This window comes from Pleurodeles waltl, chromosome 5 (assembly GCF_031143425.1).
Source record: "Pleurodeles waltl isolate 20211129_DDA chromosome 5, aPleWal1.hap1.20221129, whole genome shotgun sequence".
NCBI classification, from domain to species: domain Eukaryota; kingdom Metazoa; phylum Chordata; class Amphibia; order Caudata; family Salamandridae; genus Pleurodeles; species Pleurodeles waltl.
The window spans coordinates 1,169,045,695-1,169,064,495 of NC_090444.1; the positions used below are offsets into that span (position 1 = coordinate 1,169,045,695).

Here is an 18,801-nt window from a genome sequence, read left to right on the forward strand (position 1 = left end):
TGGAGAGAAATTTGAAATGAAAATAGAATCAGATGCAAGTCAGATAGGATGGGATGCCAGGACAAGTTGTTTTTCAAATGGTGGGAAATCGACAGTGGAGGAACAAAGTTTGCACATCAACTGCCTGGAGCCTTTGGCTGGCTCTTTTGCAGTGAGGAACGTGGTGGAGGGCAAGCCCAAATCTATCCTATTGAGAATGGACAGTGTGTCAGGGGTTGGAAATTTAAATCAAATGGGAGGAAAGAGATCATGGAAATTGTCAGGCCTAGCAAAATAATACTGCATTGTTGTTTGGGTTATCAGTTATCAGTGATGAAATAGTATGTACTAAATAAATGTGGTGGTCAATTGGAATTCAAGATATTTGATAAACTTGAAAGAGTAAATCGAAACAAGCAAGTATTTCAGGAGTTAAAGGTAAGTAGGAAGACAATAGATCTTTGTGCATCCAGAGTGTCCAGGGAGCTCCAGAAATGTCGCAGTTTGAGAACAGAGGCAGTCACAATGTTCCTACACGAGAGACAGTTTAGGGGTGCTTCTGTGTTTACAACTTTTTCAATGACTCCCAGAGGATTATTACAAATGGAAAGACATCAACTATGTCTGGTTTTAATTACTCCTTGGTGGCCACAGCAGGCATGGTTTCTGAAGGTAATGATGAAGTCTGTGAAGGTCCCTTTAGTTCTTCCAGTGTTTCCATCTTGGCTGAGGATTGCACAGGGGGAGTGCCACAACATGATTCAGCCAGGTCAATTACAATTAATGGCATGGATGTTTACAGGGGTCCATGTAGAGTCAGGGTCTTTCTAAAGAAGCTTGAGAACTGGCCAAAGAGGTGTGGGTAGAAGGGACCAGGAAAAGATACAGTTCGACTTAGAAGTCTTTGGATATCTGGTGTTTCAGTAGTGTTCAAAACCCCAGGAAGCACCTGTAATTTAGGTGGTTAATTTTCTGGTGGAATATTTGTTTGAGAATTCATTTTTACTGGGTTTTTAGTAAATCACAACTAATAAAGTAAGCAACAAGATGAGGGGTAGGCTACTCAAACAGTGTACAGCATTCTCTTTACAAACATCAGTGCTAGGCATCAAGAAGCAATCAGCATTTCTAGGCCTACCCCATTATATGCCCACTATTTACCCAAGATTTTGTTATGTTTTTTGTGGGCAGCCTTTGTCGGTTAAATTAGGACCTCCTGCTGGGGCCATCAGTCCACGCCTTTGCACCACATGGTCAATGTGGGTGGATGCAGGCAGTTCAATAATTGGGCTATATCTCTTTTTGCCACCAGAGTGGCCACACCTACCATCTATTTCTCCCCTCTGGTGTCACCCAGGTTATTCAGGATTTCCTGTAAAGCATTTTTCAGTGATAGTATAATTTGATATTCTAGTATTTGGGATAAAGTAACTCCAACCTAGCCTCAGTAATCAGCAATTAAGGGACATAGACATGTCATGTGGTGGAAATCTGAATCAGCGTGGTCGCAGTGTGGGCAGGTCGAGGTTTTTGTGTGACCTGCCAGCAGGAGGCTGTAGTTGAGTTGTAAGGTAAGTGGTGTGAAAAAAGGATTTAGGGAAAAACAATCTCTAATTCGTAAGGGGCCATGCAGGCCTTGTGCCAATTGTCTTTGAGAGGAATTTGCGTTTAAGGGGGCCTAGGGAGTCGGGCGTTAAGTATTAAGGTTCAGTATATTTGGGAGACCCCTTTCCCTCCAAGAGTTCCCCTAAGAAGTTTGGCCTCTAGGGGGCTATTCTCGGGCATGTCCACCAACTTTGTTTTGTATCGAGTTAGCACATGTAGAAACTAGAGATATTTATGAAAGTGGGTTTTAGAGAGGTAAAAAACGGAGACTGTAATTCTTGAAAGGAACTTAGACCACCTCTTTCTCACACTTCCCCAAGAGTGGAAATCCTAACTCTCTCCCATTTAGCGAACCCCTCCATGTGCGAGGTATGGCCGAGGAGGCGCCCATGCCATAGGGGAGTCTGGACGGTCAGTCTGTCCAGCGAGCCCATGGAGCACAGTGTCGCTCTCCAGGTTAGAAACACCAGTTGTGTCATGTCAGGGAGGTTTTGCGGGAATCAATTGCCTATATGGCAGTCCAATCACCTTATCAAGTGCCAGCATGGAGAGTCCGGAGTGGTATTCCAGATTGTTCTAGCCCCTGAAAATCAAATCATTAATCACTAGGAGGTGGGTGGCTCAGTAGTGCAGTATGTTGGCCAGTGCCATCCCACCTTCATATTTCAGGATTCAACATTAGGCCATGGACATGGAGGTGTATTTTTTGGTCCATAAAAATGAATGGATGTCTGCAGTCAGGTGCGTAAACCACTGGTAGAAATTATTTATAGGTCAGGAATTGCAGCAAGGCATTCTTTGAAGTATGGAATTTCTATTAGTAGGAATAATCTAGTGTGTATAGTTTTGAGTATCTTGTATTTTCTGAGATCTCCTTAGTATAAATATTCAGCTTGGATATGAGTGATTTGACAATTAAGAAATAATATTAGAAGCTGGCAATGTTGCAGTGTTTAGTTTCCTTTAAGATAAATTCTGGTGTCAAACATTTGGGTTTCAAACTGATTTTTTGCTCTAAAGTGGGTGGTGTTTAACGTAACCATGAGAACAAAGAATTCTAAGGTGACAGAATATCCCTTCTGTAAATAAATAAATCCAGGATATGTGAAGCGGAGCAAATTACCTGAGAGGGTCTCATGGCGCTGAATTGTAGACAAGGGGGCGATTAAGTGATTTGCCAAGAATCACAAGATGTTGGGCATCAAGAAGCAGAAACCAGCCTCAGCTGTGTCATAATGCAATGCCTCAAACAAAAGATGAGAGACTGCATGGTGCAAACTAACACTTGATTTATTCTGTCACATCATTCAAATCTGTACCAGTATTTACTATCACAAGATGGGTTTGATGTGTGATGAAGGACGTTTAAGTGAATGTAGAGGTGTTTGATGCAATAGCACGTTCTTCAGAATACGGTCCAAAGGCCTTCTTTATGGAAGATGGATTACAGGATATCCTGCATTCTACAGATTGGCTCAGTGCAGAAATGTATGCAAGATGTTATTTAAAACAAACTCAGTATGTTTCTTACTGTGTTATGCAAGGGCTCTGAACTACCACCTATTCAGAGCCTCCTTGGGATTTCCCAAACTGGCAACAGAAAGAAAATGAAGTGAAGGCAATACAGAAGTATCTGTTCTGGTGACGATGTCAAAGGGTGGATCTTTGAAGTTATACTCTAGACACAAAATCACTTCCACTTAACATTGTACCTCCTGTTTGTGGACTCTGCCCTGGCATTTACAAGTTTGTCTCTGCATTCGGGAGGAATATCTATTCCGGCAAACTCACTGAATTCAGGAGCCAGGCTGACAAAGTGATGTTGGGTTGGGTTGATGGGCCTGGCTTTGGTTCATAGTCAGCAGCGTTGGTATTCGAGACAGCTGGTTATGAGGTTGTTCTGAGAAAAGGATGAACTCTGTGATCCCAAACTGCCTGGGCCATCGAGGAGCAATGAGAAGGACTTGGCAAGGCCCTCTCTTCATTTTTCTCAGAAATCTTGGGATCAATGGGATCGAGGGAAAGGTTTAAGCATAGATCCCTGACCAATGTGTCAAGAACACATTCCCCCACGATCCTCTTTGTGGTTGCCAACTGGTGAAGACCTGGCATTTCCGATTCTCGCTTGTCGCAAACAGGTCTAAGTTTGGTTTGCCCTAGCGATGGAACAGCTGGTCTACAGTTTGCTGGTCAAGCTCCCATTCTTGGCAGTTGGATTGTCCTGCCGAGCAAGTCTGCGATGATATTAGATATGCCTGGCACATGCTTCGCTCTGTATGTTACCCGGTGTTGAAGAGGCAGGTTCCATATCGCATGCACTTGATGAGATAGCGCAGGGGAGCATGTTCCCCCTTGCTTGTTTAAGAAGTGCATACTTGTGGTATTGTCAGTGCAGATGAGCATCTATGATCTTGGGTAGGAAAGACTTGAGTACTAAGGCAATGGTCTTTAGTTCCAGGAGGGTTATACTGAGCGTGGTTTGTTGAGCATTCCTCATTCCCTTGACTGTGAAGTCTTGTATGTGAGCACCACAGCCCTCTAGGAACAAGTCTGTTGTAATGACATACTCTTGTATCTGTGCCAGAAAAAAAAGGCCCTAGGAGAGGTTGGTTCCGCGCGACTACCACAGCATAGCATGCCTCATTACTGGAGTAATCTGAATGGTGTCGTCGAAAGATCATCTGGTCTGCAACCACTGCTAGTCTAGCTCTTCTTGCAGTGGTCTCATGTGGAGATGGCAGTTTGGTATGAGGGGCATGCATGAGGAAAGCATCCTAAAAAAAGATCTGTAGAGTCAGATCGAAACTGACTTTTTTGTAGTTAGTCCCAGTGCAAGACTTTGAATCTTTGCTCGTCTCTTCAGGGAAGCAAATGCTTTGGTTTGCTGTGTATCCAGCACTGCTCCAAAAAAGGTGATGTTGGTCATAGGTGTTAGGTGGGACTTTTGGTTGTTGACTGTAAGACCTAGGGTACGGAATAGCGATAGACATGTTGTTGTGTCTCTTGCTGCTTGTTTGGATGCACCTGCCTTTATCAGACAGTTGTCCAAATATGGGAATACTTGGATTCAGTTTCCCTGAGATAGACCACCACTGGAGCTAACACCTTGGTGAAGATTTGAGGTGGTGACCGCAGCCAGAATGGCAACAATTTGAATTGGTAATGGGTACCAGCTACCCTGAACCTCAGGAATTTCCTGTGTTTGGGGTGGATTGGAACATGGAAGTAGGCATCTTGGAGATCGAAGGCCGTCATATGATCCAGTTGGTTGAGAACATGCAGCACATCCTGAGGGGTCACTATGTGAAATGACTGCTTCTTCAGAAATTTGATGAGTTGCTGAAGATCTAAGATGGGGCACCAGTCTCCTTTTTCCAAACAAGGAAGAAGCGAGAGTAGAAACCAATTCCCCTCTTAGTCTTCAGAACTATTTCTATTGCACCTTTCTGTATCATGGTGGAAATCTGCAAGAGAAACTGTTTTAAGTGGGAAGAGGTGGAGTTTTCTGAAATTCTAGGGTATGTCCCCCAGCGATAATATAGAGCATCCACCTGTCAGATGTTACTTGGGACCACTGTTGTCTGTAGTTGGAAATTCTGCCCCCAATCGCCCTGTCTGTGGCGGTCCAACCGCCATCGCGAGTGTGGCGGTCCTGAGACCGCCACACTCGTAATGAGGGCCTTAATCTTTCCTTATCAAAAACAAAATGAATGCGACCTTGGGTAATGTGAGTGGTGCTCTTGTAAGGCACTCCAATAGATTTGGGTCAAGTTTGCACTATACAAAACTGTAAAAAAAAAAGTCTAAAGTATTTTTTATACTATGGAATTAGACGGTTTCTGCCTTTGCAGGCCTGGGAAAGGAATAGGCTCATCAGATTTCAGTATGCGCTGTAGCTGTGAAAGCACCCCAAAGGTGAGTCATGCCCAGGGAGTTGGGAAATCGCTGACGAGATACACACGTAGGCCACCTCAGTCTGTCAATATCTAGCACCAGATTTGTAAAAGGCCCCATCTGGGCTACCAGGTTGCTTTGATTTGGTTACAAAAAAGGCTAAAGTCAAAATTGGAAAATGATTTTAGAAGATCAACTGGCTTATTATATACCAACACCTACAGTTGGTATGCCCGTGCACATTCTGGAGACGACTAGTTCTGAAAGGCATAAAGAACATTTTTTTTAATTTTTTTTTAATTGAAATAAATAAAATGGTGTATAACATTCTTAATGCTGTGCATTAGTCAGGCTTTCACTTCCAAAATTTTATAAAAAATATGTATAAAGGATTGTTTTGCACATTCAGTAACCAAGACATACCTATACTGGTTGACTGGATGCTTCGCCGAGTATTTCATAAAATAGCTGACGGTATTATACACTTATGCATACAAATCTTGTGCTTGTAGCTCCCTGCCTCGCAGAGGCTGCTGTAACTGATCTCCACCAATCGTCCACTTTCTGTGATTGATAAGGTTTTAAACCACATCATTTTTTAAATCAATTTTTACATTTATAATGCGAAAAAATACACCCTGTGAGTTAATTATGTATATAGAAGGCACTGGTATATATTTCAAGCACTTGTAAATAGTATCACAGGCTTCAAAAATCTCCCCAGGCCGGAAAAAAATTAATCTGACCTCATGAACGTAAATTGTTGTTCATGGAAAGCACTCCAGTGCCCTCTGGCTAAGTATCCTTATGTGAAACTGCATAAAATCAGTGGGAGGAGGGCAGGGCCGCAACGGAGCAAAGAGCTGGCCTGCAAACAGTTATAGAAGTATAGTAATAATAAAATAAAAAAACAGCCCAGGAACGAGGAGCTACCAATCACTGGGGAAGAAGAAACAAATCAAGGGAAAAAAAAAACGCTGTGGAGGGAGCCCCAGGCAGCATGAGTAGGCAGGGGAAGAAATAGTACACGAATCACATTGGGAGCAGCGGATGGGCACAGATTACGCTGAATCAATCTATGCTTGGTCCCTGAAGCACTGAAAACACTGTAAGTGATGTTTGGTCAGAACTAGTCAATTAAGTAGGCTGCAAAGAAGAGCGAGGTACAGTCAACAAATGGTAACCAATGGGAGAGATCCAAGTCCTTGTTGTAAACATTAGGGTCTCGCAAGCGCTACGCATGCACTAGCTCATGCGCTTGCAGACCCTAAAAATATGATACTTGTTGTAGGTAAGGCTATGCTAAATATCAGCCAGACTTTTCATAATTCATTCAATAATAAAATTACTTCTAAATATTTGCAAAGTCTTCCATTATGTGTAAAGTTGGGAAGAGATATGTTGAAAGCGTGGCAAGTCCAAACTGTAATCATTATAAGAACTATATCTAGGATCCTAATCATGTATTGTTTGTATGCCCCAAATAAATTACAAGAATGATATTTATAAATAGATTCTGCATAATAATGTAACAGGTGCCAAACAATTCCTACAAGCACCTCCAGTGACAAGTGAGTGGTACAGAGTCTATATGTTTACTTAATCATTTAATTTTTTGACTTATATTAACTGTCTTCCAGTGTCCTTTAAGTGTTTTGGTATACTAACGTTGTTTTCAAAGATAAGTACTGTTAACCTTAATGGGATGATTTAATTAAAACAGCATACTGTATGTCCAATCTTGCTCAAGCTCTAGTTAAGCTTTCTGTTCACTGGACCTATTAAAATGAGTACCTTAGCAAACCATAAAGCAATTAACAGATTGCTATCAATCTGGAGGAAAATTACATTTCAACAAAAGCCACAATTTAAGGAAAACACTTAAGGAGTCACTCTAAAACCTGATCAACCTAACTTTCATCTGAATGCTTAGTGCATTCATTGCTGAAGTTTCCTACTTTGCTTGTACATTGTCTTACCACGACTCCTCAACCACCAGCCTTTATTGATTATATTTCTACAATACAAACAAATCTACGATCATGAGGGAAGTGAGCGAGTGTTACTTAGGACATGCATTTTTTTGTTTCCCATGCTTGGTATTAGGATGTGCTGAAGTGAGTTAAAAGACAGTCACACAATGTAGAAGTGCCAGCATGTCAAAGTGCCTGCTATTACTTGTGAAAATGATCATCCTTTTCTTCCAAGTGAAGGAGAATTTCTTCTGCGCATTCCGCCGACGGGGCTTCTCTGATCTTTTCCTTCACACTCTGTAGCAACTGTCGGAGCATTGACTGGACAACCGCTTCATCTTCTCCAGAGAATTGCGACATTTCCCTAAAACACAGAAATTATATCAGTGCAAAGCTCTTCATTTTAAATATGTCTTTATAACAACAAACAACATCAACTTCAAGTCAAAGATTACAAGGATTCCAGAAATCCCTGAAGTATTTCAACTCAAGAAATCAGATCTTTTACCATCTACAAAATGAAACCAAATATTGTGGCATTTTAACACACAAGATATAGATAGTAAATCACAAGGCTGTATAAAAATGCAGCCATCCAACTAAAAAAGCATGCTTGGTAAGAACAATACAACATTCAAACGACCAAAATCCTTCGGAATGAGGAAGATATCAGATCATAAAAATATATACAAATTTAGGGTAATAACATTTTTGGCAGCACTGTAAAAAATACTGCCGTTTTGATCAGTGAAAATCAAACGTCTAAAAGATCAAGAAGACAATGGAAAATATGGCACCTGTTCAGAATTCTGTGTGTTCACCTCAGCAGCTACAGGTTCACGCATTAAACGTGTTTTTACTCATTTATCCTTGCTGAAGTGTTTGAAAGAAGCCTAGATCATTATTGGACATGAATACGTTTCTTACTCCTTTTTCAAACGTGTGTATTGAAGGAGTGATGTTATACTTTTAATGCTTTATTCAAGACAATGCATGGAAGCATCCCCAACCCATTAGCAGCTACGTTAGATATGTTAACACCAAACAGCCGCATCACAAAACTGTGAAACATTTGAGTTACAATTCGGACAGAGCTTTCAGTTTAGACGCTTCTTACTGCAGCAATCAGCTAGTAAAATGTGGACACATAACATCTGCAACGTGAAACATTCTGTTTTTCTAATACAGCTGTTTTGTAATGTTTGGTGAACCGGTGGTAAAAAACATTTTTTTTCATGACATTGGAAGATTATATGGCAGAAGATAGTTTAAGCAGGAAATTTAGAAATTATTTCATGCTGCACATTAATTCTGGCAATAGTTAGCAGCTTATAAGACACACATGAAACAAAGACTGCACAATTCTTTCATAGATGTGAATACTGCAATAGGCAGCGCCTAGCAGGATCACATATCTTGCCACATTCAAAACATGTTGAACTCTATGTTCTGTCTCATAAGAAGCATACCTTGTTTCGTAACAACCAAATCAGTAGATACCAGATCATGTGCTGATAGGACAGATTTATCTCGTAAATGGGGCAGGGGTTGGAAAAATGAAGTCGTTACTAAAAGACTAATTGGTATCTTTTAAAGCATGTTTCAGAGGCAGGTGCATTACAGGAGAAAGAACAGCTAACGTGTGCATTTATTTTCAGTTAAATGTGTAAAAGCATGGGCTGGAAGGACGGTACGTCCACATCAAAGATTGTTCCTGAATAATGTAGTAGAGAAACATCCAAAAAGAATTCCACCCTGCGACTACAGTCTTTGAAGCAGATTATCGGATGCAAAATAAAAGGATAGGGATACTTTCAGTCCTGGGGGGACCGTCCTGACTGTCTAACACAGTGGAAGCATAACGGAGGAGCTCCCCAGTTCTCGTGACAATCTCAAGACATCCGTTGCGACCAGGGACAACCTTTTGGCAGAAAATCACTAGACTGCTGCACTGAGCCCTTGGGACACCCCTAAACGGCAACTGGGACTGCGCCGTACAGCCATGTCGCCTGGGGACTCTCCCAATTAGAACAGGGATGGCTGCCACCTGTGATGCTGCTACTCTTGAGCCCCCACATGGACATTTATAATCAGTGAGGAGGAGGCGGGGCCTGTGGAGAGAGTACACCTCTTTTCCAATTTTCTACTTTATGCAGTGTGTAATTGGGCCACGGACTCACGCTAATGTGCAGCCTCTCCTTTCATTGGCCAGAGGGAGTCTGTGCGGCCTATTGGGCTTGCGCGAGTGCTCTGGGAGAAGATGCTTTGACCTTCACAGACTCAGTTGGCTTCTGGAGATAATTGCAGGTATTGTTGGAGATCCCTTGGAGTGCAGGAATGGTACCTGCTGCGATGGGGATAACCAGTTGGGCCTGCTGGGCAGAGGTAGGTGCCTGGGAGGGCCAGCACCTACCTGGGGTCTGGAGCCTTTATAAATACAGACTCATGAGAGACATGTAGCGATTGCCTGAGTGCCTGTTCGGTCCCCACAGGGGAGTGTATTACCTGCCCTTGTCTCCCCCCTTGACGTGGACCTGTCCTGGGCCCCCCGGGTAGTCTGGAACTGAACACTGGGAATTCTGCAGGGCGACTGGCCAGTGGCTTATCTCCGTTTTTCCCTGGTTGGCTAGTCTAAGCTGCTATGATTGTGACTGACCCTTTGCAGGCAGAGACCCCCGCTGCACTGCGCCTTGCCTTGTCGGCGCTGACAGCCTGCTACAACCCTGTCTCAAGCTCTGTGTGGAAGTGATTAGTGTTTTTAAAAATTGCACTAAGTATCATTTAATTTTTTTTAGGATACGCTTAACTTTGAGGACGGGAAGCAATTTTAACAATGAATATACGTCTAAAAACAGTATAACTAAAGAGCACAGGGATAATCATCAATAAGATACTACTGAGGGAAAGTGACTAATTGAGGATTACTGGAGAGGACAGGTAATTAATAAAGATAGATAGAGGGGTTGGTTGCACAGCACGGACTCTACACGTTAGCTCATAATGGATCATAGAATTTGAGTGTAAGTTCACATATGAATGCATGCAGCCTTCACTAGGGGAGAGGTTTCAAACACATGATGTGTAGTAGAAACTGTGTGGTCTCCACTCATGATACAAATTAACGATTTATTTGACTGCACAATATTGGTTGGTGGCACATAGCAATAAGTAATACTTTGGAAATTACATCTGAGAATATATATTATGTATTGTTTACAGCCATAAAAGCCCTGAGGAAGTCGTGGGGCGACACACCCCAGACGAAACACGTGTTGGCTTTGCTGGAGTGACACCATTAAGGAGGAATAAAGAATAAGTTTTGAATTCTTTGGGACTGGGTTCTTTACATTATAAATATATTCTAGAAGACGTGTGCTTAGATGTTACTTATATAAGGTTAACAATCATCTGATTGTCAATTGTACAAGGTTTATAAGGGGAGGGACCTTGCTGAGCACTGTTGGGTGTAAATAAGATTTGACTTGATTAAGATTACGTATATTTTGCAAAGGTGAGCTCCATATCTCCATTTACTACCCCATCCTAGTCTAAATAAATGGAAGTGATTAGTGAGCCGGACCTTTCTTGGGATCCACTGAGACTGCTTGTTCCCCTATATGCAAGGCTCATGCCTAATATAGTTGAGACGGGTCTCCGGCACCATCGGCTCCTCTGGCCCCTCAATCCCCTCCCTCTCCTCTGGAGTTCTTTGCATCATGTTTCATCTTTCTCTAGGGGCTATAGAGGAACATAACCCATCTGCAAATGTGGTTACTGAACAAACTCAAGACATTATGGAAAGGCTGTGTGTTGCCGAAAATAAACTCGACGATGCTGAGGGCCACTGACGCTGCAACAACATTCGCATTATTGGCCTACCAAAGGCCACAGAGGTAGCGGACCCTCTGGCATTCACTGGATAAAACATGGCATTGCCCCTACAACACTTTCACCTTTACTTTGAGATTGAACGTGGACACAGAGTGCTCTCCTGGCGTTCCTCCTTCCAGGGTGCCGCCCAGGCCTATAGTGGTGAGGCTTTTGAATTATTGTGACCACAATGCTGTTCTAATGGGCTCGGGATAAGGGTACTGTCCAGTAAGAAAATGACCGGGTGATGTTTTTTCGAGACTACACCCTGGCTGTCCAGTGCCAACAGGTTTCCTTTCTTCAGGTTGAATGGTGGCTGTGTGAGGCAGGTCTCAGGTATGCTCTCCTTTATTCTTCTAACTTGTGGATTTCTGATGGTCAGCACTCTCACTATTTTTGCAACCCCAGAGAAGGCCTGGGACTGGGTGGAACTGTTCACTGAGCGGTTCATAGTCGCTCACTATCACCACCCTCGTCAAGGATAGCTCAAATAACTGACACCATACACCGGCTGCATTGCAAAATTAGCAAACAGGGTAGCACCTACTCCACGCAGTGCAGGCAGAAATAGCACAGTGCTGTTGTGGCATCTCTCCAGTGACTCTCGCTGACAACGTACCTGGTTACGTCTGACTCAACCGTATCCTGGGACGACAAGCCTTCTGATGGCTCTAGCTCCGATACACCTATACCTCCTGTTTTTACGGCTCAGTCTATTAAGGACCTGGCGTAGACTTGAGATGTGCTGCGCTTTACTTGTGTCTGTCTCACTCAGGCTTTATTCAGGCCAGTCCCTTCTTAGATGTTGGACCCATAATTGCTCCCAGTGAGATGACTCTTGATTTGTAGCTTATTTAGGAGATCTCTGGTCCTAATATGATTTATTGCATGGCCTAGTCTGCAGGGCCAAGAGGAACCTGACGCTTTTGCCAGGTCCATCTGCCTGCTCTATCTAGGTTACTAGAGGACTGTGTATTAAGACCACAGTTGCTGTGCACAGAGTCTTGGCAAAAGAGGTTCAGGAAGTGGAGGCTACCTTAGCAGTGGTAGAATGGGAGGTGGTCGCTGACTCTGAGACTTTGGCTGCTCCTAAGCAACACGTGTTGACCTCCATGATCAAATAGAATAGCTCTGCTGTTATGACTATGCTCCTAATGTTGCAGATGAGCCATGATGAAGGGGACAAATCCAGTTGTTTACTGGTGCCCTTGATTTTGCCTCGCTACTGTGATCCTACTCCGTTACTCATTCACCTTCCATCCGGGAATATTGCCCATTCTACATACTGTATTACTACTGCTTTCCATGACAACTACATATTGCTCTCTGCCCCCCGCCACAGGTTTTCCACTGACACCTTTCAGGACATCTTACCATGAGATTCGTATTCCCCCTGTCTCCCACAAAGATCAGGTGGCTCTGGACAAACCAATCACAAGTAAGGAGATTGGCTTCAGCCTGCACGACATGCCACCAGGAAAGGTGTCAGGCACTGATGGCTTGCTTGCTGAATTTTATGTCCAATTTGCCCAAAATCTGGCACCCAAGCAGCAATCCTTGTTTTTGGCCAGTTATGAGGCTGGCTCTCTTCTCCCATCCCTTAACACCACACTGATTACCACTCATTTGAAAACTTAGGTCCTATCATCCACTCTCTATTCGAAACAGAGCAATAACGGAAGATATACGATGACTTAAGGTACTCACCAAAATCTTTGCTGCTAGTTTGCTTCCGCTATTGACCGATTTAATACATGATAATCAGGTGGGCTTTATTCCAGGTTGTAATACATCACACCATCTCCATCGCTTGTGGCATATCAAAGGGGAGTCTGCCTCTTGCTTTCCCAAGACGATGTGTATTGCTATTGAACTGGAGAAGGCTTTCAATTCTCTTTGTGAGCAGTGGTTTGGAATAGGACCTCAGTGGCGCAAATGGGTGTGCACACTATACTCAGCCTGACAGCTGGGTGAAGATAGATAAATGCATTTCACCTGCATTGTCAATACTCAGGGGCACCAGACATTGTTGCCACTTGTCTCCACTTTTGTTCGCCATGGCTATGGAGCCTTTGGCGGCATGAATGCACCTACGCAGAACTGAGTGGGGTATTCTGGTATGAGGCCAGACACACAGAATTTCATTATATGCAGACAATCTTCTGTTTTATGTCCAGGATGCATCCATGGATCTATGCACCATAGCCCAAATTATTTCAGACTTTGCTACTGTCTCTGGACTCCAGGGTAACTGGGCAAAATCCTTCCTTTTCCCTCTGCAACAAACGTGTCAGCGTCCTCTGTTAGCGACACTCGACCCCAGTTGCCATTTGGAATGACGACATTTTGATAACAAGAGATTCAAATATATCACTCACCTGCAGATCTTCTTGATGGCAATTTAGGCAAAGCCTCCATTGTTCTCCAATCCCAGATGATTGTCTGTGAGTCCTACACCCGAGTTATGGTTGGGGATGGCCTTGGCGAAGATTGTGGTTTGTTGATCTCCCCCTTTTCAAACCTGCACAACAATTTGACTCTTATCAGGTGATTCTGCTCTGGGCCAATGAACACCACCAAGTAGTGCTTGCCACATTGAAACTTAAAATAGGATTTGCTCTCTAAGATTTTGAATGCTATTACTTAGCGGCTAAATTGGAAATGGGGGGCCCTTTGGCTCTCTGTCTGCTCTCTTCATGAAATGGGGCTGACCAAGAATGAGTTCCGCAATGGGATGTTACATAACACACTATACTCCTCCTCACAAAGTTCCTCTGCCCACAATTATGTTCCAGGTGGCTACGGCATGTCTTCCCAGAGCAGACAAGATAACAGCAGACCACACTCCTTCAGCCTCGCATATTTCCCTAATAGGTTTACAGACAAAGGATCGGTTACAATTGGGGCATCTGCAAGCTTCACATGGGGCTGGCATCTCCACAGTGGGGAATCCTTTTCGAAGTGGGAAGCTTATGGTCTTTCTTAACTTTTTGTCTGAGTACAACCTCCTGCTTGGATAGGTTTTATGTATGAATGCATTAAGAGATCTTTATATCAGTTGTTTTGCATACAGCAAGTAATGCTACTTACTCATGAGTTTTTCAAATACTCCACACAGTGGGTATGGGGAGCAAGCTTCTTAGATGGTTCAACAGCCCTTTCCTGCAGCAGAGGTACCAGATCCGTACAGCACTACACATGGCTTGGGAGGTGGAACTTGCTCAAGCCATACATGATTTGGATTGGCAGAAAATACTCAAATACCAGAACAGGGTGTCCTGAGGTGCCCAGTTCCAATATATTCAATTTAACGTAGTTAACAGGACTTATCTCACATCCCATCCAGAATAACTAAGGTCTTTCCAAGCACGGCTTCAGCCTATCCTCGTTGTGCTTTAACCAAGGCAGACCTTGTTCACTTGATGTGGGCCTGTTCCTCTCTGCAGCAATACTAAGCTAGGGTTGTACAAATGCTAATGAGTACAACTGGTCTTGTTCAATCTAATTCTCTTGTGGGATTGCTCCTAGGCCTTTTCCTGCGTCACAGGTCTGGGACATACTTCTTGAGCAATTTAAAGGCATTTCCAAAGATGATACCTGCCTGCCCTTAAGTGCCCCTGCTGAACACAAAACTTGCAGTCTGCCCCTTGGCAACGAGGTGTTCTGGTTGGATTTCTGAGCCTTGTCTGGGCGTAGGTCGGTCATAAGCATGGCAGTCTCCGATAGCTCCGTGGAGGGTTCCTGGGGGGGTACACTGTTTCTATTTATATCTGGAGGGGGCGGAACTATAGCTTCACAGTGGAGGTGTATGGCACCAGGACAGAGGGAGGGAGTGGAGTTGGTTGGGGTTTTATTGTGCTCCTTGTCTAACAGCAAAAGCAATATGCATTGACAGGAACTGTTGCAACAGCGGTTCCTGCCAATGTTTTATAAATGACGGCCTGCTTGCGGGGCATTTATAAATTTGGCGGGCAGTACCTTCACATGGAAACTATGTAATTTACTCTGTCTGTATGATGGAACGACGGCCAGTCAGTCAAAATATAAATCAGACCTTTGGTATAAGAAAGCGATATGAGTACATGTGGGTGGAAAACAAGCAAACAATAAACCAAGTAGGAAAGACAAATAAGCAATGAGGTGTCATTTCAGACTGGGATAGTGTAACAGTGCGGTGTGAGGGGGGATAGTGTGTGGTTGGGGTCACATGGCATACATTCTGCGTCTCCAGTTTAGCCACATGAAGCTGATATGGGGTATCATGCAGTAACCCGTTAGTTTATGATAAAAAAAGGTCTGTAAATAAATTATTTACCCGAGGAGAGGACAGAGGAAAAGTGGTGAACAGTTCTCATCAGAAATGCTGTATTATCTTGCCCCAAGTTGAAAGTGGACAGCTTTCCACTGGTGCAGATTAACTGCTTAGATTATATGGAAAACTCTCTCATTATCTATGCATTCTAACCTTACTTTGAGCCCAATTTCAACCTAGTATTTGTAGAAGAATAAAATCTCTATTCACGATGCAAAATATTATTCCATCAAGTTTAATATCTGTTTTAGGGTGATGCAGAAAAGGTGTCTCAAAAATAAACTTGAGAAAACAATCTACAATTTAAAAAAGCTATTCAGAAACAGTAAGGCAAGGTGTAGCAAATAAATTCCAGAACTATCCCTATAGCTGGGGCTTCCTAGCCATTTTTTCTTTCGTTGACATTAGAGGTTTTGCTTTTTGACAAAGTTTGTTCCCCCCAATACTGTGGAATCCAGTCAACTGCAGAACAGGTACTCCTCAAGCACACCCTGTGGAGTGCCCTCACAAAGAAAGCCTTTCCAGTGATCTCCCCACCTAGTAGTCTCAATGGTGTACATCGCCTTATGATGCCCTGTGGACAGACCCTCAGTAGTGCAACATATCCCTGTTTCTCAGGTGCACGTCTGCAGTAACCTTCACCAATAATAGAATAAATACACAGGTAAAAAGCCTTGAGAGATGGACTCTTGGTGCACGTGTTAATCGGATGAAAGGTCAGTGTTTATGCACCTTCACTTTCGTGAAAGTAGGAGTATACAGGATGGAAGTTGCACACGGAAGACAAGCCTGATTCCCACTTCTTCTACGCTGTTCTTTGTTTCAGAACTATCTAGGGGATTGCACACAGATCATGCAAAAACAACCATCTTTGCCCCCAACAAGTTGTGCCTTTTCTTTGGCACGAAGGCAGTGACCTTGCCAGACTACACTATGAGAAGAGTTCAACTGGCACAGTCTGACCGTCTTATCGACTGACCTAAGAGATGAACTGAATACTGCCTGTCTTTGGATTATAACTGAAGCAGCCCTTCAACTCACTATTCAGCTCTTGCATTTCGGCTTGCATAGACTCTGTTGGAGAATTCAATGAGGAGCTGACGGCTACTGAATTCTTCCTCGCTAATATTAAGTCTGAGGAACATGATAGGTGGATTTGCTGCTGCCCTCACTGTATGTAAGGTAACAACCACCTCCAGCAGACCAGAGTGGCTGAACCAGTCACTTCAAGCCTGCTCTAACCTTCACAAAACTGGTTCCAATGAATACATATGTTAGCGAACATCTAGGGAAGGCTCGATCCACTCACTACAGAGGTAGGAGACCTGTCTGAGAGATCAGCTGCTGGACACGAAGGTGGAAATAAGGGTCAGCACTGCCTATCAAGATCACTCCTCTCTGTACCAGCTCCTTTTTTTCTAAGATGTGACCCTGGGGCTGAGGTTTTACAGCACCTAGTTGGCTAGCAAGCTAGCCTGATCCAGAGAGAAGGTTATCATACTGTTTAATGAACCCTTATGCTTTTGGGATTGTTCATCTGTGCTGTGGGACATACTGAATATGACCCTGCCATTTCAACACTAACCTAACAAGGAGATTGACATGCTTCACTGGTTCTAGTAAACTCACACAAAGTGTGTGAAACTGTCAGCTTCCTAATGTTGATTTGGCATTGGATGTGCTCAGTTGTTGTACTGTTTTAGATGCCACTGTGTAGTTATAGTTGATCAGAGTTTCCATAGGAGAGTATTTTTTCGCTAATAAATATGGCGGTTTTTAAGAAACGCTTACAAAACTTTACAAAAAGGAATGTTCATCCACCTCCATATCTAAATGGACATTTTGCATCAGTCTGCGAAGCAGGGGCTAAGAAAAAGGGTGGGCGAGGGGTCTCAAAACACTGATTTCTCATCTTAATTCCCATAGGTAACTTGTTGCAGCTGCAGAAAAACAGCTGAACAAAATAACCCCATATTTGGAAAAAAAGTTAGAATTTCATTCACAAAGAGTGCTTTATTTCATTTGTTGTAAATCCGTTCTGACGGTTTTAGAGAATTTTCATTTAAAAAGTGCTCGGGGTAGGATTGAAAGGCTTAAAAAAAATAGGTAGATATTTCAGTCTTTTCAGTACCACATTACCGGGATTGGTCCTACGGTACCGAAGGATTTGATTGGGTAGCCACAAGAAGAAATAAATTGTTGCGACAGCATTTACAGAACTTGTAGAATTGCTCCCAGAGGCCTGAAACATAATTAAAAATAGCTTATAGTGGCGGAGGGTGGGCACACACGGGTACCCAAGGCCATGTCGGGGGAGAGGTGGGGAAGGCGGGGGTTCTAAACTGACCCCCTATTACAAAAAACAAAAATTAATTAAGGGCTTGAATACTGTGGTACCAGCTCCTGTTTACAGTGGTACCCATATCAGCCCTTCTTTTAATGATTTGTTTCTGTCTCACTGTTGCAAAGAAATATTTAAAACAAAACAAAACAACCGGGCCTGGAGAGAGATTTGGGGGAGCACACAGACAATGTTGGACTGGTTGGAGGGGTTGGCGAGCACAACACACCAGGGAGGACAGGCAGGAGGGGCAGCACAGAGATCACAGACAGCAGGCCGGAGGGGTGAGGGGCAGGGACTATACCTTAGACCATAGAGGGCAGGAAGGGATGGCATAAGGTGCCACTGAGGACATGTGGAAGGCGAAGGGCGACACGTGCCACGGGGGGCTGGCAGAGTAGGCATAGGCACCAAGCTGACCTTGAAGGGCAGCAGAAAGTGGCATGGGCAGCACAACTGTCCAGAGAAGGGGCAGCACAATGGACCACGGAGGGAAGCCGGGAGGGGCATAGGCAGAAAACAGAAGATGAAGAACATGCCGGAGGGACCATGGGCATCAAAAAGGTGGGCCATTACGTAGGGCAGGCCAGGGGAGGCAAACTGACCTCAGAGGAGAGGTCATAGGGGCCAAGGCAGCACAGACGGATCACTGACAGCAGGCAGGAGAGGAAGGAGCATCACACAGACCACTAAGAGCACATGAGAGAGGCAGGGGCAGCACAAGGACCACTGACAGCAGGTAGAGGGGCAGGAGCAGCAAGCTGAGAACGGAGTGTAGATGGAAAGGGCAGGCGCAGCAGACCCTGCCAACGATATGCCCAGCAGAC

The 18,801-nt window shown here is 43.8% G+C and overlaps 1 protein-coding gene across 2 annotated transcripts in view; it reads right to left on the bottom strand.

The window, feature by feature from the left end:
* The window catches only part of TBC1D32 (TBC1 domain family member 32), an 804,546-nt gene that overhangs the window by 771,987 nt on the left and 13,758 nt on the right, over window positions 1-18,801 (bottom strand). The window contains exons 2-3 of one of the 2 annotated variants that reach the window (XM_069235395.1): window positions 13,700-13,842; window positions 7,657-7,815 (exon numbers count right to left, since the gene is read on the bottom strand). In XM_069235395.1, coding sequence (XP_069091496.1) covers window positions 7,657-7,811 — 155 coding nt within the window. In that variant the 5' untranslated portion in view covers window positions 7,812-7,815; window positions 13,700-13,842. The remainder of the gene's footprint in view (window positions 1-7,656; window positions 7,816-13,699; window positions 13,843-18,801) is intronic. The other variant, XM_069235394.1, reaches the window with a different exon arrangement.